Source organism: Ascaphus truei, chromosome 14, assembly GCF_040206685.1.
Source record: "Ascaphus truei isolate aAscTru1 chromosome 14, aAscTru1.hap1, whole genome shotgun sequence".
NCBI classification, from domain to species: Eukaryota; Metazoa; Chordata; class Amphibia; order Anura; family Ascaphidae; genus Ascaphus; species Ascaphus truei.
Window position 1 is genome coordinate 29,316,722 of NC_134496.1, and position 23,258 is coordinate 29,339,979.

Below are 23,258 nucleotides of genomic sequence, written 5' to 3' on the forward strand. Positions count from 1 at the left end.
TTTTTTTTTATTTTTTTAAATAAAACAGTTTTATAGTATTAGATAATACTTTTTTTTTTTTTCAACTCTTGATGCCTTTTTTAATGAGTTCTAACATACAGAGTATCCTTTGATGTATATAGCAGGTTTTAGGACACTTCTGCAGCAGGGCAAGATATTTTGCAACCCATTCCTGTCTGTGATCATTTGTTGTCAATATTCCCAGCAGTTTGAGCTGCAAACTGTAACAATAGATAATGTTACCATAGTAACATAAAAATACATTGTAGCTGCTGAGTTACACTGACTGAAGGATTGATTGAAATTGAAAGGCGGCCATTTAGTAAACCCTGGAAAGTAGGATCTTTGCTGATCAATCACAGAAGAACAAATCGATTGGCAGCGTAGGTAATTCTTTTTCAATAAAGGTAATCAAAGGCTGCATACTGTATATTAAAATTAAAAAAAAGTGTTTTTTTTTTTTTAAAGTTCTGCGCGTACTGCCTCTTTAAAATCACACTTTTCCAAACCCTCTTCTCCTGCCATTACCAAATGGGACCTGTCACAGGCAGAGCCATGAATAACAGCGCAGGAGGTTACAGCAGAGAGAAGCAGAACACTGAACATGGCCGCACACAGAGGAAAACCACGCTGTCCATCACTTTGTGTGATTTTACTTAATACTTACATTAATATTTAATCCTTACTTGACATAGTAATTCATATTACAGTGTTTCCTAATTGCATTGTAGCTGGACTTTAAAGGCTATGTCAGCTAACAAGGAGAGTAGGGGGTGAAGTTGTTCAAAGGTCTTCAAATTATTCACAATTTCTTCCCTAATTTTGCATTTGCCAAAGTTCCCATTGTTTGGTAATGTGCAAAAATAGCCTTAAATGCAATATTTTCACCAGATTACAGCAAAACTGTGGGATTTGCCCCAGAATATAGCGAAAATGGCAGTAAAAAAAACCCCCATATGACTTTAGGTCACATGGCCCCAGTAAATGTCTTGGAATATGCTTCACAAAATTGTACGTGACAAAATATAAGTTGGTTGGTTAACTTCAGAGACAAAATCGAACACCTCTAGTAGAGGGTTGCACCTATTAAATGTTAAAGCAGATGTTACATGGCTGAGTACTGGATGGCTGAGATGTTCCCCCGTTTCCTTCACCAAAAGGGACCTCAGCTGATTGCAGTGTTGTGAGGTGCTACGTAGATGGATGGGGTTAAGTGTTGAGCGCTTCTGTGTTTCTGATTAGGATAATGGAGAGTGCCTCGTTTCTCCATCTCCTGCATGTCAGGTTATGAGTCTCCTTGAGGTAAACTTGCTAGGAGAAAGGAAATTAATAGGAGCTGGGAGCAATAACCATTTTTTCCCTGCAATTTCCTTTGGAGATATGTTCTCTCTAATCTTTATTGACGCCCTTTAACCTGTCACTCACTGCTTCCACCACCGCTAATCTTGAGATATTAAAAGGAGATGATGAGAATAAATTGATTGTCTTGTTCGGGAGTGGTTGGTTTTTTTTTTGTTTGTTTTTTTAAACGGCCCAGGGCCAAAGACTGACTGCCTTTAAATCCCCCCCAAAATATTGCAAGAATTGGAAAACGGAGGGAGAGGTTGGATACAGCAATCATTATCCTGATACAGTACATACAGAGGTTTCATACTCACCTTCAACCCTCTACACTTTTCTTCTACTCTCTCCATGTCAGTTTTGATTTTGCGCTATACCCATGCTCGTCGCCGGTGCTCTGCTCACGACTGTCTCCTTTCCATCTCTTTGACCATCTACACCTGTCTTGGACCTAAAATATTTCTCACTCACTGCACCCAGCTAGTGGAACTCCCTCACACATGGTTAGGCAATTTCTCTTGTTTTTGTGGTTCTAAATAATTTTTGCGTTTCGGATCTAAAAATCTTAAGGGTTTCTGCTTTGTATTTCGTTTTGGAATGCAAGGTTCTGGTAGGTTTTGATTTCACACACCTGTTTTTTTTCCCATCTGTGGTATACACCAAGGACCTTATCTTCCCCATCAAGTATTTGAGAACAAACCTTCGGGATAATGCACAAGCCTGAACTCACTTCTCCCCACCATCGTGGTCAGGCACCACCATCCACTGCACTTACTCCTCCCCCTACTGCCTCTGGAAGTCTAACCACTTAGATTGTAAACTCTCCTACGCAGGAAGGCATTTATCTATTGTCTGCTTTTATATTGCATGCACTGATTGGGTTATATATGAATTATATTAATAATTAAAAATATGTGGGGCTGAATACATTGTTGGCACCATATAAATAAAAATATCCATACATACATAATGGTACAGCATGCTTCTTCATTACAGACTCAGCAAGGCATCTTGGCACAACACGAGAAATGCTAATACAGGGTCATAGCTATTGTACATAAAAGCCAGTTTTGTGCCTTTAACAGAGCAGCACTGGGGAATTCGGGAAAGAGTACATAATGGTCATCTCTATGGGGAAAGTGCTCTAATTCCCGGCTGCTTCCAAATCACAGAGCCTGGATTTTATCTCTTGGAGCAATAGCCTTTTATGGACTTTCCCTCCATGAATAGGCCTATTGTCTTTTTTAAACCCATAAATCAGTGGTTAAAAGTTGATGGTAATAGCGGACATATAGCCAGGGCCGCCGACGGATTTCCTGGGGCCCAGGACTTGAGTTTTGCTTGTCAAAACCTCCCTCCTTACCCGTGTCGGTGGCCTTGTGAGGCCCCCTCCCCCCTTTTGACACCTCGCTCTCCCCCATCCCATGTATTTCCCCCCCTCTGTCTCTCACACTTTCCCCTCTCTTCCTCACTCAACTCCCTCTCTCTTCCTCACACACTCTCCCCCTCTGCTATCACTCAATCCCATTTCCTCAATCCCCCCTCCTCACACTCATTCCTTCCAACCCTCCTGGCCACACACACAATTCCCCCTGGCCACTCACAATTTCCCCCACAATAATCCCCCTCCCCCCCACAAAATACATACTGTACAACACATCCCCATCCCCAAATGCATACACCCCTCATCCCCAAATGCATACACTCCCCTATCCCCAAATGCATAAAAAAACCCACATCCCCAAATACAAACACCACCCAATTACCCTGGGGATAGTCTGTCCTCTGGTGCTCCCGCTCTTCTCAACTGCTGCAGGCCTTCGCTCCTACGCTGGGCCTGCCTCTCTCCCCCATGCCGAGCCTCTCCTGCCGATGTGTGCCAGAAACTGTGCCCAAACAGAAGTCAGCCTCAACTTCTGGCGGGAGAGAGAGGCCAGCCACTGGTGCGAGAGGTAGGCCTGCTAGGAGGCCAAGAAGCTGGGGAGAGCCAGGGCCCGCGACAACCAGAGGGCCCAGCAACTATATGCAGGAGTTTGGCCCAACCTCTGGCCGGGCCCAGCTTCCATCGCCGACCGTCCAGGCCCCTTGTAGCTGCCGGGCCTCGGACACTTGTCCCGGCTCTCCCCGGCTGTCGGCGGCACTGCACATGGTATCACTGCTTGTTATGTTTACATGGCACATCTTTCACAAACGCTCTATAAACCTTTCTTTAAAATAAAAGGAGCTTTTATTCCCTCTCCTATTTGTGTGTCTCTCCCTCTCTCCTTACCTGTCCTTGTCTACCTTGTCTACCTTTCTCTTGAGAGGTATGGAGGATTCTGACAGGAGGCAGATGGACATAAAGAGAAAGTGAACAACGTAGAAGAGACCAGAGCAAAAACTGAAGGCGTTACAGGATTTAAACTGGGGCCTGGGGGGTCCTCCAAAGCTGAACCACACTATTTTCTCGAGAAGTTACCGGTGTTACTTTGTGGGTTTTAAAGGCGATTTAAATGATTGTCTAATAGGAAGCCGCACGCAAATGATGATGCAGCTTCCTATTGACCCAAGATTTGGCAGCCATTTTGTTTCCCCTTGACGGAGATTTTAACAGTCTCTGTATCGGCAAGTATCTCAGGAACCAGTGCTCAAAATAGTGATGCTCAGGAGGGCCCCCGGGTTCCCACCCTGTAAGAGAACAAAAAGGGGCTAAATAAAAAAAATTAAAAAGTAGGAGGAACTGATCCTTTAACTAATCAAAGGAATCGCCCATTAAGATCTCTTATAACATAGCACTGCTTTGTGAGTGTGGCCCTGAAACTTTGGTGAGGTCTTTTAAACCCGACTGTATACAGTAGTGGCAGAGAGAGTGGAGTGGGCGTTTTAAAGGGAGCCTTTGTGTTGACATGGCCAGCAGAACAGAAATCAATAGAAACCCTCCGCCAACATATCATGGGCTCAGCCTGCCTGCCAGAAGCACCTGCCGGCGTGTGCGACTTGCACGTGGGGTGAAGAGGCTTTTGATTCCGATACTGAGTGGAAACTGCAGTCAGACCTTATTACGTGTGTAAAAACACTGCCAAACTAGTGCGCCCTTCTGTGACCTTCACGTTACCTCATCAGAGGCAGTCAAAGTGATGATGTATCACAGAAAAATTGGAGCAAAATTGACGCCAACTGCATCCTTTTTGTCTTGCGTCTCTTTCGTTTTGTGCTGTGTGCGTCAGCTTGCAATTTGCGCAGTGACAATAGGAGGTGTTAGGGATGTATCAGACTGCTTCTCCGTGCATCACTGCTTTATCTTGTACAGTATATGGAAAAAAAATCAGCCAGGCCTGAGGTGGCGTAAACTTTTCTGAATAACAATTTGTGTCGAGTGTAAGAAACTGTTTCTGACATCTGACGGAAAACGGGGCATTTTGTCTCTAATTTTGCCCCGTCTGCCCCAGATTGCACATTGGGGAGTGTCAGTAGGAGGAGTTGGGGGGGAGTCACATGGTGCACAGATTAGAATGTGATGCGTTCTGTATTCTGCATTCTCTGCACTGTCCTTTTCCCCTTTTATTTGCACCAAAAATCCTCCACATCTGAAGTGGTGTAACCGTGTAAGTCTAGCATTTTGCATCAGATGTAAGAAACCGTTCTAACGTACGCTGCAGCAACAGTCTTAGAAAGATTCCATCACTTTTTAAATCCCTTTTTGTCTTTTGAAAGGAAGTGGTACTGTAGACGTGTAAATAAAAGTATTGGTACTATAGGTTTGTATATAACAACTTATTGGTAGGCCTACCACAGGATTGTGTATACAGCAAGGCCCTGCTTCTCGACACCCCCGCTTTTCGGCGTTCCGGCGGTACCGAGAAGGGGGCCGCCATGTCTGCGCATGCGCAGAAAGGGCCGGTCCGATGTCGCGCATGCGCAGAACGGGCCGGTCCGGGGTTGCGCAGAATGGGGGGGGGGGGGGAGGTTTGCCGATGTTGAGCATGCGCAGAATGGGGGGCTTTGCTGGTCTGCGCATGCTCACATAACGAAAATCGCCAGATCCGCTTTCCGGCGATTTTCGCTTTGCGGCGGGTCCTTAGAACGGAACCCGCCGCATGATTGGGGCCCTCCTGTATATATATATATATATAAAGCAGAAAAAAGCCGTGTTAGTCCAGTTGCGATAGTGCAGAATGAATGAGTTATATATATATATGTACTACAGATTTATAAATAATTAAGTAGTTGTGCTTTGTGACTGAAAGTAGTAGTAAATAAAAACAAACGTTGTGGTCCCGTTACATGATGGTACAGTACATTTATCCAGTAAACAGGCCACATAAAGAACTTAGTAAATGTGTTGTTTGTTTTCTGTTTTCCCAGCATGCCCCGCTGCCATGTTCAAGGCCAATCAAGGCGTGGGGATTTGCGCACAGTGTCCTGCTAACAGCCGCTCCACCGCAGAGGCGTCTCCCATCTGCATTTGCCGCAACGGTTATTACCGAGCCGACTTTGATCCTCCAGAAGCTGCGTGTACCAGTAAGTAATGTGAGACACTGACCTGTATCATTCTCACCCAATCTCGGTCGCCAGGCTCCCCGTAACCCTGCCCCCTCTTCCCACATGTGCTGAACAAGCTATCAGCAACCCTATAACCCACTGCTCATTCTTTTAGAGTCTTGGGTTACATTTGTGTCCCGGGCCCCATACAAGTTGTCGGAATATATCACAGTACAGCTATGCAGCATAGTTGGTTGGTACGTGTCTCTAGTAGGGTATGTTGGTACGTGTCTCTAGTATGGTATTATGTCCAAATTTAAGTGCAGTAGGATGTCTGGATTGAAGTGCACTAGGATTGAAGTGCAGTAAAATGTCCGGATTGAAGTGCAGTAGGATGTCCGGATTGAAGTGTAGTAGAATATCTGGATTGCAGTGCAGTAGGATGTCCGGATTGAAGTACAGTAGGATGTCCGGATTGAAGTACAGTAGGATGTCCGGATTGAAGTGCAGTAGGATGTCCGGATTGAAGTGCAGTAGGATGTCCGGATTGAAGTGCAGTAGAATGTCCGGATTTGAGTGCAGTAGGGTGTCTGGATTTGAATGCAGTAGGATGTCCGGATTTGAGTGCAGTAGAATGTCCGGATTTGAGTGCAGTAGAATGTCCGGATTTGAGTGCAGTAGGGTGTCTGGATTTGAATGCAGTAGGATGTCCGGATTTGAGTGCAGTAGAATGTCCGGATTTGAGTGCAGTAGAATGTCCGGATTTGAGTGCAGTAGGATGCCCGGCTTGAACTGTAGTAGAATGTCCGGATTTGAGTGCAGTAGAATGTCCGGATTTGAGTGCAGTAGGATGTCCGGATTTGAGTGCAGTAGGATGTCCGGATTTGAGTGCAGTAGGATGTTCGGATTGAACTGCAGTAGAATGTACGGATTGAAGTGCTGTGGAAAGTCCGGATTGAAGTGCAGTACAGTATGTCTTCTCCCTCTCAGAAGAATTAAGTGACACAAAGCTAGAGAAAGGAGAATGTCTTAGCAGCAACACTTACTGTACGGCCGTGCAGATGTAAGGAAAACGGCTCGAATCTCGCAATGAAACACATGTATTATCTCCCGAAAGCTCACCCTGACCTCGTTTCACGGCATCTTACAATTATCTGAGAGAAGGATTTACACGTTTGCTGTTTCACATCACACAGCGCCACCCCTTCCACTTACATCACAAAAGGTTATGTGGCCTGCTTTCATGTATTATTAACAATATTATTATTACTTCGGTTTTCTAGGGAGCTCAGCTCTGCCTAACCCCTTCCGTGCTGGAAAGGCCATCTTCTGTTTAAAACAAGCCTTAGGAATAGGATTTAAAAAACCAGCACCATACAATACGGTAAAATGAACATAAATGATGCACTCAGAGCCCTATGTGTTAATGATGGAAACAAGTAACTGCAGCTATTAGAAGGTCTGTGTAAAGGTCCTTATTAACATCTTGAGTGGCCAGTGACGTATTGTAGCCACCATGTCATGAGGTCTGCCACTCCAGGGGCCCCATCATGGGCATTTTGGGCATTTTCACAAACACTCACACACTTACTAACACACACTTACTAACACACACACTTACTAACACACACACTCACACTAGCACACACATTAGCACACACTAATGCTCACACAAACACTCACACACTTAAAGCATACTAACACACATAGAATGACATACCACTGACACACACACACACACACACACACACTCACACACACACTCACACACACACACACACACACACACACACACACACACACACACACACACACACAAATATACACAATCCTGATGAAGGTCCCTTAGTTAAATAGATTTTTGTATTAAAATAAAATGGTAAATACATGAAACTACCTCTATATATGCTTACACTGCAGCTATCTATATCACACACTGCCACCCCCTCTGTGTACACACACACACACACACACACACACACACACACGAACAAACATGTAGTGCACCAATACTCTAACACACACACACTTTAGCACCAATACCCACAGACTGACACATGAAGTACAGTAACCCAACACTCTAACACACACTAGAACTAATACACCCACACACACTAACACACATAAAGTATACTAACACACATACTGTACAGTGACACGTTCAAACTAACACACACACTATCACACACAATTACTAACAATAACACACACAGTACACCAACACACACACACACATTAAACACGCTGACACACACACATTAACACACACGCATTAACACTCATACACACTAACACACACTATATCACAGACATTAATACACACACGATACTAATATGCATACCCTCACACACTAATACACATACTCCAGCACACTAACAGACACTAACACTAACACACACAATCCCAAAGTTTATATACTTTCCATGTTAAGCTGTTAAATTATTTTTAAATTCTTATAAGTACTGTATCTGTAAAAAGTGTCGGTGACAGATTTACCATCCAAGTCGAAAACCGTGAGAATTTGGGGTTCTGGTTAAATAATGGCATTTTAATGGATAAGTACTGATTTTTAGCACTCACTATATGAGAAAAATCAGTGAGGCTGATTCCAAATCTGTGAGACTCGTAGTCAGTTATTTAACCCCAGATTTAACCCCATAAATGGGACTGCCATCGGATCATTTTGGTCTTAGTGTGTAGAGATAACGCTTGGGAAGAGTCACAGCTGGGTCCTAGCAGGGAATGTAGCTCACACAGAGAGAGCGATATTGAGCGCTCTCAAGGGAATAGAGATATGGAGTGTTAACGTGCACAGCCTCTCAAACTACTGGGGATGCGAGACTCTAGTGCGTGGTAACTGTGGAAACAGATTCAAGAGTGGCTTACAAAGTGGCTGTCATAAGGTGATTAAGTGACATGGGCACTTGAAATGATGAAGCTGTGTATACTAACCCATTCGCAGCCAGATGTGCAGACCCCTCTGGCAGAGATGGGTTTAGTCTTCTAATGTCAGCATATCCAATAGCCAAGATATATTTTTCACATCTGAGTGTGTCCATGTTATTATCTACAAGTGTTGCCTGCAGTTTTTACAGTAAATGTACTTCGTATCACAATATTTCACAACACTTGAGACCATGTCCAATAGTGTTGACAGAAGGTACATGCCACACACAGGAACCAAGTTTCTGAATGGGTATCTTATAGTTCAGGTCATTGATCACCAAAGATGACACAATGAGTGACGATTAGATGGAGACCCATGCACCCTAACCAGCATGGAGTGAAGCAGAAAGAACAAAGTTCCAAAGACCAGTGCTTCAGAGTCATGGACAAAACAGTGTATATTGATAAGGTTGATTTAAAAAATAAAAAAAATAGAATATTCACATGAGTGTAACTTGTATAATGTGGTCTCATATATCCATTGCTCCAATGTGGGGGTATGTATATGTGCCTGGATAAAGAGGCTAATGGAGCCAATGTCTGCCTGTGAGGACAGTTGTGGCCTGTTCTCCTCCTATTCTGCAGGCATACAACCCCTAGAGCACGATGTAAGCATTTTAAATCTCCATCCCAGTGAGTAAAGGTAATGATCACAGGTATAGTACTCACTATTGGTGAAGTCTGTCTTCTTGTGCGTGCTTCCAGCTAGCAAACGTTAGGAGGTAGATCCAGAAATGGAGAAAAAAGAAGAGCACTGCAGGCAAAAAATGGGGCTGTGCAAAAATACTATGAATTAAAAACAATTTATTGGGTGGGTGACAGCATGGAGGGTGGCATGTGGGTGCCTCTGACGCATTTCGTGCTCGCGGTGCTTTGTCAAAGAGCCGGAAGCGTGAAATGCATCAGAGGAGCCACATGCCACCATCCATGCTGTCACCTGCCCAATACATTGTTTTTAATTCATAGTATTTGTGCACAGCCCCATTTTTTGCCTGCAGTGCTCTGCTTTTTTCTCCATTTCTGGATCTACCTCCTACCACCATGGAGTGTCCTGGGCTGGTATCACCGGATCTCCAAATGTATATCTTATTCAGTAACTGAGGTCATGTTTACCAGTTAACATATTGGTAGAAGAGGTCCCTGCCCAGGAGTTGCTTGGATATGAGTTTGTAATGTTATCCCACAGTATATCAATAACGTCATGTATTGCGTTATTGCGTATCAGAATATAACACAGCACAGCATTTTATATATAAATATATATATATATACAGAACGGTATCGTCTATTTATTTTTTAATTATATATATATATATATATATATATATATATATATATATATATATATATGACACACAAAAAAGAAAAAAGCTGCGCCTCTGATGGAAGTGAACCAGTGTGGATATATATACACTCAAACAAATCTAAATAAATATGAAATATTGTGGGAGTATCCCTAGATGACATAAGCAATATATATTATATAAACCTAAAAATCATATAATAGGCCCATACAAAACATAAAACAACATGTAAAAAAGCAAGAGAAAGGATAAACCAGTCCTCAAATAGTTCCAATGAAAGTATATGGGTGCTGGTATGCAGGGTCTCCGGCAGCTCTCAATGTGGACAAACCACGTCCACAAGGTATCTAAAAGGAAAAAAAGAGGAGAGAGCGCACGCCCATAGCGTAATAAAGTCAATTTAATGAGGGGAGGGGGGAAGGGGGGTAAAAAACGCACTTACAAAAGTACAATAAAATCAAGCATATGTGATAATAATCACCACCATCCGGTCAAAGCTGCATGCTCTTGGGTTCTGACATTGAAGTCTATACCAAGCGCTGGAGCGGACCGATCCACGCGCAAGTGCTACAGATACCTACACTATACGGAACTACTTTCTTGGACTTTCTAACAGCACACCAGCCCTGGAAATCTGTGGGGACGTCGCTCCTTCACCAACGGAGCCAGAGACTACCCCAAGAGCATGCAGCTTTGACCGGATGGTGGTGATTATTATCACATATGCTTGATTTTATTGTACTTTTGTAAGTGCGTTTTTTACCCCCCTTCCCCCCTCCCCTCATTAAATTGACTTTATTACGCTATGGGCGTGCGCTCTCTCCTCTTTTTTTCCTTTTATATATATATATATATATATATATATATATATATATATATATATATATAAAATGTTGATGGTAGATAAAAAAACACTTCTATTCCCATAGTTTGTCCATTTTCCTGTCTGTTGGAAAATCTCAGACTCTATTAGATCCTTGGTTATATTTCATATTTAGGATAGCCTTGTGTCCCAAGCTTTTTAAAATGCCCTTACTGTATTAGCCTCTACCACTTCTATTGGGAGGCTATTTCACATGAATCTACCATCCTTTCAGTGAAGAAATATTTCCTCACATTTCCCCTGAGCCTCCCACCCTCCAGCTCAGAGCGTGACTTTTTGTTCAAACACTTCCCTTTCTCTGAAATATTGTATATTGAATATATCATCCATATCCATACTATCCATATACTATCCATATCCCCTCTCTCCCTTCTATCCTCCGAGCTGTGTATAAATATGTCTGTAATATTGTCCTCAGGTGTTCCCTCCGGCCCTCGAAATGTCATCTCCATAGTCAACGAGACGTCCATCACCTTGGAGTGGCACCCGCCACGTGAGACAGGGGGCCGAGACGACGTCACCTACAACATCATCTGCAAAAAGTGCCGGTCCGACCGCCGTAGCTGCTCCCGATGTGATGACAACGTGGAGTTTGTGCCACGGCAGATGGGGCTGATGGAAACTCGGGTCTTTATCAGCAACCTGTGGGCTCACACCCCTTACACGTTCGAGATCCAGGCTGTCAATGGGGTCACCAACAAAAGCCCATTCCCTCCCCAGCACGTCTCGGTGAATATCACCACAAACCAAGCGGGTGAGCTCAAAGTGGCAATGTTCCCTTTAGCCCTTATTATCGTCAATGCTGGCCGCCATTTCCCCCCCCCATTGTTTCTGTGAAGTTGGATCTCAGTATTTCCTGATATGTGGTTACTCCGCATTTTGAGACATGGGCAGATCTACCCCAGGGGACACAAGTGAGCTGACAAAAGAGACCCTTTTTTGTAAACAGGCAGGCGTGTTGCTAGGAACCATTATTTGCGACATGGAAAGGATATGGAGACATGGTTACTGCTACTTAGATTGTAAGCTCTTCATGGCAGGGACACCCTTCCCATTGCTACTTTCATGTCTGAAAAGCCTATTCCCACTATGTGTTGTATTATTATGTCACGTGTATTACTACTCTAAAGTATTATGTACCTGGATAGCACTATATAAATGAAGATATACATATATATATATATATACATAGATGTTACATTTATCAGTGGTTCCACAATTTTTTTACCTGCCCTCCCCCCAGTGTAGTGTTATGGAAGGCCCCTTTGGTAGCAAAAGTCTTAAACTTAGAACATCTTAGAGTTGCGCCTGAGGGTCAGATTTATGCCCCAGGTGAGTACTGTTCTCAGGTATAATTTCTGCCATGCACCTCCTGCACCATCGTCCCATTCCATCTGTTCTCCTCCACCCCATCCATTCTGTGTCCAGTCACTTGTTTCCTTCCATCCATTCCTACATCCATCCATATTACCTCTGCCGCGTCTTCCCCTCATGCGTCTGTCTGTGTCACATACATAACTACTTTCAATTTCCATTAATAAGCAGGCATCCATCAGATCCATTTCAACGATCTCAGCATAAGCATTCATCTGTCTAACATCATACAACCGTCTTGAAGACATAAGCACGGCACACGCTCCTTCCTCATCACTCATTCTACATGCATTTCTTAAGTACCCTGTCCCTCTCATCTCTCTGTCTACTCAGATATTATTGATGTCGTAGCACAGAAATTATGTTATTCTTATGTTTGTTTATTGTACCAAGAATTGGGACACATACAGTACATCTCATGTTTAATTACATCCTGTAAAGGCAGAATCCCATTGGCCCAGATTGACTAAACAGTGCTAAGCCTTAGGGCGCAGTTTCCCCTGCTTGTTTATTTTATATTTGTGTGTTTTCACCTCTGTTTTCCTCCCCCCCTGCTCCCTGATTTTTTACAGTGTGTATTTTATTCCTAAAATGTGAAATGAACATGGATTCTATGTTCACCCACTGTCTGACATCAATGGATGTCAAAGATCCCTATCAGACAGTTTCTCTGATAAGTCTCGTTGAAGTCTGCAGTTCTGCGCTGCCTGGTGGGGTGGAGCCAATGAGAGGTTGCCAGGTGGAAACTGCTGCAAATTTGGGGTCTTTTAAAATTAAAATGTTAACATAACCAAAAACCGCAAGGAAAAAAGTTTAAATAAAAGGTAACAGTAACGAGGGTCTCTGCCCTTAAAATGCTGAGGGGATATTTATGCTATAAGAACAGAAAATCTGAGATCATTTAGATGTTATATAAAAAGCAGTGATACTCAGCACTGATGTCTTGTCCATTTCCGACATGTGGAGCATCCTTATTCTCGACATCATCCATTCTGATCACGCAAAAGTGCTGGTGCTACGAAGCCTGCAATTAACAAAACAGCAATCAAGTTAAGTGCTTAATTTCAGGAAATTAACATCCTCCTCCTAAAGGATGGGAGTAGAAAACAAAAAAAAGGCAGATTAGAGGAGCGCTGGGTAAACAGAAGCAGCTCCGGCTTTCTGCAGCGGTGTGCACTCAAGAGAGGGACCCCGCTCTGGGAACATAAACAGAACTGACCTCAAAGATGAAGCATTATGCAAAGCAGGAATACGTGGAATCATGGCCGAGGGAGAAACATGGCCGAGGGAGAAACAAAATCCCGTTTCAAGCTCCATTCATTAAGAGTTTATTAGTTCATTCAAGCTATTTTATAAACAAGAACACGTGATCCGCAAAGAGGATTAAAATAGTTTACTTTAGCTCAGAGATGTTTTAATATATGGAATATAGATGTCATCATCATCATCATCATCTTCAGCCCTTGTAATCCAACTGCAGTCCCTGGAAGATCATTGTAGAGGCCTTTAACCAGCAGGGTGAAGGCCTCCACAATGATCTTCCAGGTGCTACGGTTGCTAGCCTCTCTTCACCAACAAAGTTTCTGATTTCATCCTCCCATCTTACATTTGGTCGTCGTCTTGGTCTTTTATCCTCTCTTGGAATCCAGTCGAGTACATTCTTTGTCCAACGATGGTCATTTTTTCTTGCAGGAGAGATATATATATATATATACTTAGTTAAGTTATGGTGAGTAAAAAAAGTGACAATAACCCTCCACAGCAAAGCATATAGCAAATGGAAATATTACTATGTGCTCATTTGCATGTCTTAGACAGGTCTGCAACCCCGCCTTTCACCATTATCACCCAGCACACAGCACTTCCGCTGCAGCAAGGGATTCTGGGAAATGACATGCAAATGAGCACACCTTGCCACCTTTTGCTTCAAAACCATAAACATGGTTCCCTATAGCACTCAGAGTGCTATCTCCTGATTTCGTGTGAATGGTATCGTACATTTATCTATTGCTTATGGGACATACACCTACCTGTATACTGTATGTTTACTATTGGAGTGCTGTCTGCCGCATTTATCATATATGTATATCAATATATCAATATGCACACATATTGGAAATACATGTCCTGCCTTCAATAATATTTATCCGTCCCTGTTTCCCCATTCTACTTAATTTCTTACCTAACACATCTCCATGGATCTACTTCATTCTTCACTTCCCTATCATCCTCCCTCGCTTCACAGTAATAGTTTCTCCTGCCTCTTGTATCTGTAGCTCCCTCTACCGTTCCCATCATGCACCAGGTCAGAGCTACCATGAAGAGCATCACTTTATCGTGGCCTCAACCAGAGCAACCAAACGGGATTATCCTGGACTATGAGATCCGATTCTATGAGAAGGTGAGGCTGTCTGCACAGATACAGAGAGAACTCCTACCTGTGTTGATCACACTAACCTCCCATTTTCCAGACTATAGATCGCCCCTCATTGACACTATAAGAACAGAAAATTCTGAGATCATTTACCAAAAAGGGTAAAGAAGTTTTAAATTGAGTTTATTTCCGACGAAACCTCCTCTCTTTGGTGTCTTCTTGGCTTGAGAAAAGTTTACCCAATGCACAACCATCAATTTTATTTATAATCCTTTATTTTTGGAAATAAATATAAATACATTTTAATAAATAAATTTGAGCATATGCTGAAGAACAAAAACAAATAATAACAATAGTAAGAATACAAATACACATAAAGGGCAAGGTAGTAGAATTAAGATATTAAGGAGGTAAATTTATATTTGCCAAAGAAGACGTCATTGTGGTTTTGGCCGAAAACAACTCGAATGGCCGCTTTGACATATATAGAATAAGGCTCATACTTACTGAACAGTACTATTTCTTTCATGATTATGTTATATTCGCTTTGTCTACCCACGCAGTCATTTTTTTTAAAATTCTGTGTCCTACGTATACTCTCATCATTAAGGGAATCGGGACATGCTTGAGAATTTCGCGAAATGACAATGCACATTGATTGAATGCTTGGCGAACCACATGCAAACTATGATAAGGTCTTCATTTTTTTTGGCAGCTAAAAAATGGAGATTTCACCTGGTCTGTGACCTTGGGGATGGGGGTGGGGGGAGTTTTTCAAATTTTTAGGGGCTACAGAATCAGCCACAGTGGTTGCATTTGAATGAAACCGTTGTACCAATCTTTTTTCCGGCAGCAGAGAAAAGGTTTCATCTGTTTGTTAATGAAGTTGAACACATTACACACATGCTTTTAGCGGGGGAAGCGTATTTCCGACCTTTTGAATGCTGTGAGTTTGATAGTATAGAGTAATGAAAAAATTAGACTCTGCGTGTCATGCAGGGGCGGATTGTACATACCTGCTGGCCCGGATGATTCCTTAAAGGGTGGCCCTCCTCCTGCAACGTCGTGGTGTCATGGCAACGCGACGCCATGTGAAGTTAGTGTCGTTTGATGTCAGGTCGCCATGACAACGCGACGCTGCAGAAGGAAGGCTGCCCCGGAGAAGGTAAGGTCCCTCTCTCACTCACTCCAACACCAACACACACGGACACACACACACGCAAACACTTACCTTGGGTTGAGGAGCAGTTCTGCGTCAGTCCGGAGATTCTGTAGCTCCCTCCTCCAGCTCCCTCTTCCGGTCGGGCGAAAGTTGGATCCTGGCGCCGACAGGTGGTCAGGGACCTGGGGAGCCACCGGCCGCCTCTGCTGGGGAGTCACAGCACCGGCCTACCGCACCGACCCACCAGTCCCCGGGGCAACCCTGATCATCCGATAAAGCAATCCGCCCATGGTATCATGTGACACCTCCCATTGGCACTACACAAATCCAAAAACTAGGGTACACAGATCAAAATAACTTGATACAAATGCCTCTTTAAAGGAGCAACCCTCCTATGACCAAAGTGAACCAATTCCATTGACGTTTAGGGGGTCTCATCTGGGTAATTGGTAATTTGTTTACGAAAATCTGACACCTTTGGTATTATTTATTTATTTGTTTAAAGTTAGGCTTGGGAGGGGTTTGATTTTCTCTTCAACAAATTGGTATCAATGGTGCACACTAGGTGACAACTAATGTGAATAATAACTTGTGACAAGAAAATCGTGACAAATAATGAGAAAGTGGGTTGATTTCCACTGGCTGCTCCCTATAGTGTGATATCACTGTGCGATCAGCAAGAGCTTGTTCAGCCAGAGTCCCCCTACCCCGCCTCTACTTATCTTTATTGGGCCTCTGATAAGGACAGGATGGGATAAGGGGAAAGGAAACACTTGATTAACAAACACTTCCCCATTCAGAGACCCCCTAAGAAATTCAGCAGGCGGACTATGTGGGATTGTAAATTTAAAGGCTCTATTCAACATGCTGGGAAGCTGTTTTCTCAGTTCTGGAGAAGGGACCAGTTCCATTCAAATGAACAGGACTATATATCTTCTCCAGCGCTGGGAAGTGGTTTCATGGCACTATGCATACGTTAATGCCAACATCAACTTAATAAACTAACTGTTACTTAATATGCTGTGAAGATGTCTTATCTGTACCGGAGAATTTAGTTCCATAATTTGGGAGGACAGATGTCTTCTCCAGCACATGGAAGACTGAGAGCATATTAAATATATGGGTCCATCAATTTGTAATCTTATCTTTTTTACTTTTTGATAGATAGTATCTCTGACTTTCACTCCCCATTTTACCTTGTCTTCTCTGTCCATTGTTTATTCACTATAGTTTATTTTTTACTACATCCTAATCTTTCTTAACCCCACTAATATTTACCCCCACATATATGTGTAGTAACTTCTAAAGATAGCACTATTTGTTGATGAGTTTTGTATATTTGTATATGGAAATGACTGTTGGTTCTTTTCATTTTTTTTTTTTTTTTTTTTAATATTAGGACCACAATGAGTTTAATTCATCTGTAGCCAAAAGCCAAACCAACACTGCTAGTATAGAAGGACTGAGGCCAGGCATGGTCTATGTGGTGCAGGTCAGGGCTCGTACTGTGGCCGGTTACGGGAAGTATAGCGGCAAGATGTGCTTCCAGACGCTGACCGATGGTAAGTGCAGAACCAGAGGATTGGGAAGAGGGTGGGGAACCTCAGAGAAATCATGCAGTGGTTGAGTAGAAGACCAATGAAGTCCCTCTTGATAGGAAACCTCAGAGAAATCATGCAGTGATTGGGTAGGACACAAGTGGAGTCCCTCTTGATAGGTAACTTCAGAGAAATCATGCAGTGGTTGGGTAGGACACAGGTGGAGTCACTTTTGATAGGTAACCTCAGAGAAATCATGCAGTGGTTGGGTAGGACACAGGTAGAATCACTCTTGATAGGTAACTTCAGAGAAATCATGCAGTGGTTGGGTAGGACATAGGTGGAGTCCCTCTTGATGGGTAACTTCAGAGGAATCATGCAGTGGTTGGGTAGGACACAGGTGGAGTCACTCTTGATAGGTAACTTCAGAGAAATCATGCAGTGGTTGGGTAGGACATAGGTGGAGTCCCTCTTGAAAATGAGCCAACTTCAGTGACATTTGGAAAGGTGCCGTCCCTCCTAGGACTATAATGATACAATGGCAGTGACATGTTTAAGAGGTGAAATGTAGGTCACTTTGAATAGAAAAACCAGATGTCTATAAGTAGTTTTTAATAATTGTATTAAAGTCAGTTTGTAGAACATAGGAAGGTGAGACTCGATGAGGATTTGATTTCCTCTGGCTGCTCCCTTTTGTCTGTTATCACGACGTGCTGATAAGAAGCACCTCAAACAGCCAATACACTGTAGAAATACCTTAGTGAAAATTGGTTACAAATATAAAAATGTTTTTCTGTGAGTTTAAGAATCCTTTGCTTGCTCCCCCTGGATCACCTCCTTTATGTGAGAACGCCACTGCAACGCACCACACTTCTGGTTGTTGGAACGCTCTTGCTTAAAACAGAGGTGCATTCCCGTGGCAGTGTCACAGCGCAGAGGCAATCCAGGAGGATTCTCAAACTCACAAAAGAGCATTTTTATATTTTATATCTTGTGAGTTCATTTTATATTGATTGTAACCAATTTTCATGAAAGTATTTCTACATTGTGGAGACTGTTTTGGGTACGTCTGTTTTTTAGATATAAGGTTAGATTGTAAATGATTCAGGGCAGGGCCATATTGTGCTTACAATATTATATGTACTGTGCTTCGTACCATTGCTGCTGACAGCTTTCCCGAGGCCCAGAACTAGAGTCTCCACCAGGGCCTCATGATGTTGAGTGGGGGCATGGGAGCGTACCCTCCTGTCAGCAGCCTTGTGAGTCCCCCTCCCTCTCTCTGTCACTGCCCCCACCATCTCTCTCTCCCCTGGTAGTGAGGTTGGAGCCGGAAGTTGGGCCTCCGTCCACCGCCGAGCATCGGGCCTATTTTACCAGTGCTCTCCCTTTTGACGGCTCTGCTTCATACAATGACATAACATATTAACCTTTTTAAAGAAGTAGCGGGGTGTTGGGTGAATAATTGTAAAATGAAAGATACTCTGTTCCCCCGCAGTTAGTGGTGATGAGTCCTGTTCTATCTGCATTTTCATTCTCTGCTGGATAATTGAATTCCGATGCATCTGTTGCTGACTGACAGACGGAGGGTTCTCCTCCAGAAGCGGAAACATTCAGCCCATGCTGTCACAGGGCGCAACGCCAGACTTGTGCACACATTGCGTTGTTGAATATCTCCCCCTACCCTGTCTGGGAAACGGGAGGAAGCTGTAGATGGGAGAAGCCTTATTGCACATGTACCGTATGGTGTTACCAAACACTTAACACCTGCTCTGCTTGTCCTTAGGTCCTGTATCTAGTGAAGATTAGATGTGTGTCTGCCAATGTGCAAGAGCACAGGAGAACTCCAGTGTCTCCTGCACCCATTGGTTGTAGTTCGGAAGATTCACGCTTCTAGTTGCATTTTCTTCAACTAGAAAGTACAACTAACAATGTTGTTTGAAGTGTTACATGCAGATCCAATGTGAATCAACTCAGGAAGGGTTACTATTATGATCTTTTATTTATATAGTGCCAACATATTCCTCAGAGCAGTACTATATGGGGGTAGTGACAAGAACAGAACAGACATTACGTACAACTTATGAGGTCCCTCTTCCAAGAAGCTTAAAATCTAATAGGAATGGTGGAGTGAGGACAATGGATAGATGGGGCTATAAATTCACTCAGCATTATATTAACTGTAGTCTACTTAGGAGGGTGCTGCTGGGTTGGCTTCTTTAAAGAGGTGTGGTTTTATTATTATTATTATTATTAATTGTTTTGAGGGAATTTCTGAAGTGTGAATGGTGGGAAAGAGTCTGATGCGTGGTATGGAGTTCCATATTTGGGGTGCAGCCCAGGAGAAGTCAAGACGACAAGAGGGCCCATCCCATGTAAAGTCACGTAGAAGGAGGAGAGGAAAAGATACTCTGAATTGCAAGGGGAGGAAGAAAAGGAGGAAGTATATACGGGAAGTAGAGTAGAGAGGGGGCCACTAAAATTGCTCTTGGGTATAAAGTGTGATAGACATTATCCATCATTATCCGCCATCAACAGCCGATAATTGCTATCACACTTTAGTGCACATGCCCTCTGTTCCTGCCATTCTTTCTCTAGCTTTCTGCCGTTGGGTCTTTGCTATATTTCAACGTGCCCTTGACCTGCCAGTGGAGAATTGATCATTTTTCGACTTAAATGTTCCCAAAAAGAGAAGAAAAAACAATCTTCTAGAGATCAAAACTGATTTGGGCCCGGCAGAGCACGATTGAATTGTTTTTATTCTCCGGCTGCCGTGATAGCATTTAGGAACATTATTTTTGCTTCCTCGTACATAGCACAGCAGGTTTTTGTTAACCATTGATAAGAGATAGCAGGGAAAATGAGGTTTTCTTGCTTAAAGTATATCTGGCATTACAATTTACAGATAAGCAACATATTTTCTTCTGTAGGTTTCTGTTGATTCCACTGATTTCCCTGCTGCGTTCTGTGTATACACATACAGCTACTATCATTTTTATACATTTATATATAGTGAATAACTCCCCAAGTGTGGACATATATATATATATATATTCATCATCTTCAGCCCTTTTTGATCCGCTGCTGGATGAAGGCTTCGTGGTTGGGCCAGTAAGAGTCCACACGGTGTGTTTTTGGCCTTAACAAACTCGTCGTGGTTTATTTTTCCACATCAAAAACACAGTAATGTACACTGTCCCTTTAAGGCTAAACAAAACCATAAAACAAAAGCCTACTCCACAGTAGGGGGGCTAACTAAATTTGACAGCCTAACTATCTGACTGGCTAGCTAGACTAGTACCAGTCTAAACACTACAAACTATAGAGTACAAAATATGTAGTTCTTAACTTGAGGTGCTGGGAAATCCATCCCAGGAGTCTCCAGGCAAACCCTCTGGATATTGCTGCACTTTGCAGTAAGGTAGCTCTGCTTCCTCAACATCTGCAACTCAGGTTCCTGGGTGTTGGTCACAGGCAGTCCCAGCAGGCCCTGTATCCAACAGGCCTGCGGAACTGTACCAACCAGTGTCCTACTGGTTGGGGAAACGTCTCTCTGCTCTTGCAGCTTACTGACTGCCTTTAAACCCCTTTCAAATCAGCAATTAACTGGAACACCATAGCTGATTGCCTCTCCAGAGGAGCTTAACCTGCTGCATGCTGGAAAGCATATATCCTGCAAGCTCTCTCTAGCATACACAGACTGTGACTCTGTCACAATCTACAGTATATATCTAGCGTCATCATCATCTTCAGCCCTTGTCGATCCACTACTGGATGAAGGCCTCCCCAATGATCTTCCACGTACTGCGGGTTCAAGCTTCTCTTCTCTACGTTGCTCCACGAGCATTTCTGATTTCATCTTCCCATCTTACTTTTGGTCGTCGTGTTGGTCTTTTGATATCCATCGGAATCCGGTTGAGTACGATAAATATATATTGGTCCACACTTTGGGGGTTATTTACTAAGGTCCACCAGGGTTCATAACCAATGCAAAAATTGAAACCAGATTTATCAAAGGACAGGAAGCCCAGTGAAAGCAGTTGGAGTTTTTTCTTTGATAAATCTCCAGCAGTTCTTCAACTAATTTTTATTAAAACCTTTGGACTTGGTATTCTCATCTTTATTACACCATGTTAAAATCAATCTATGAATAGATATGTAATAATCATGTAAAGGCCGGGACTGCATTCTAAATTAAAACAAAGAAAAACCTGGCGCCCAAAGTTCATTGGATAATCCTGTACTCCTCAGGGGATCAGCACACTTGCTTGACAGGCCATGTAGGGAAAAAAACACAAACAGACACAGATCATAGTGCAACACTGCAGGGTTAAAACAGGTCTACACTAATACACACACTGCACATATAACATAGAGACTCCTAGTGACTATAAAAACTATTTATTAAATAAAAAGAACTATGCCATAAAATGGTATGGACAAATGAGAACACCGCTGGTCATCCAGATGGGAAAAATCAGAGCCCTACTTACAAGCAGCAAGGCAAATACAGGCAATGCAACAAAGAGTCCTCCGGGTGCTGCTGATGTCTTTGCAGAGATGTGATTCCTGCTGCACTGCGACTCTCGTGCTGACTCTCCCTCCAGGGGTTAACAGGAACAGTGGCAGTGTCGGAGGCCCGCTCGTGGGGCTCACAGCTCTACTCCACGTGAGGCTGCTCTCCTCACTTCCTCCTCCGGTTACACAGGCTGTCTCAGAGAGTGCCCGTGCCCTTAAAGGGACAGTACAAGCGTCCTGTATGCCAAGAACTAACGGCTGCAATGGGGCTCAAATGTGACCAAGTGTCCCAAAAAGTCCAATACCAAGCTCAAAGTGACTGTGTCACCTGTCCTACGCGTTTCGTGGATGTTACTCCACTTCCTCAGGGGCTAACTCCCCATAGGAAGTGGAGTAACATCCACGAAACGCGTAGGGCAGGTGACACAGTCACTTTGAGCTTGGTATTGGACTTTTTGGGACACTTGGTCACATTTGAGCCCCATTGCAGCCGTTAGTTCTTGGCATACAGGACGCTTGTACTGTCCTTTTAAGGGCACGGGCACTCTCTGAGACAGCCTGTGTAACCGGAGGAGGAAGTGAGGAGAGCAGCCTCACGTGGAGTAGAGCTGTGAGCCCCACGAGCGGGCCTCCGACACTGCCACTGTTCCTGTTAACCCCTGGAGGGAGAGTCAGCACGAGAGTCGCAGTGCAGCAGGAATCACATCTCTGCAAAGACATCAGCAGCACCCGGAGGACTCTTTGTTGCATTGCCTGTATTTGCCTTGCTGCTTGTAAGTAGGGCTCTGATTTTTCCCATCTGGATGACCAGCGGTGTTCTCATTTGTCCATACCATTTTATGGCATAGTTCTTATTATTTAATAAATAGTTTTTATAGTCACTAGGAGTCTCTATGTTATATGTGCAGTGTGTGTATTAGTGTAGACCTGTTTTAACCCTGCAGTGTTGCACTATGATCTGTGTCTGTTTGTGTTTTTTTCCCTACATGGCCTGTCAAGCAAGTGTGCTGATCCCCTGAGGAGTACAGGATTATACAATGAACTTTGGGCACCAGGTTTTTCTTTGTTTTCACTTTTTCTGTTAGTACTGACAGTATTACTAGGCAGCCTTTATTTATATATATATATATATATTGTACTTGTCACACTGGTGTTTTAGTCTTTAGCGCTTGTTCACATTTTTTCTTTTTCACATTCTAAATTAAAGCTACTTATCTTTAAACCATATTTACATCTGATACAATTACATCACGTTGTTATAATTATTATATGAAAACAGCAATATGGGCGTCTCTTATTTTTTTTTTTTGGAAACTTTTGTTCGTAATCTCTTTGTCCTTGCGATACCAAGCCCTGGAA

At 43.2% G+C, this 23,258-nt stretch overlaps 1 protein-coding gene across 4 annotated transcripts in view; it reads left to right on the forward strand.

Annotated features, from left to right (window-relative positions):
• Nucleotides 1–23,258, forward strand: part of EPHB1 (EPH receptor B1) — a 209,981-nt gene that overhangs the window by 132,786 nt on the left and 53,937 nt on the right. For all 4 annotated transcript variants that reach the window (XM_075570291.1, XM_075570293.1, XM_075570292.1 and 1 more), the window contains exons 4-7: nt 5,686–5,841; nt 11,355–11,690; nt 14,587–14,711; nt 17,246–17,408. In XM_075570291.1, the coding sequence (XP_075426406.1) occupies nt 5,686–5,841; nt 11,355–11,690; nt 14,587–14,711; nt 17,246–17,408 (780 nt within the window). The remainder of the gene's footprint in view (nt 1–5,685; nt 5,842–11,354; nt 11,691–14,586; nt 14,712–17,245; nt 17,409–23,258) is intronic.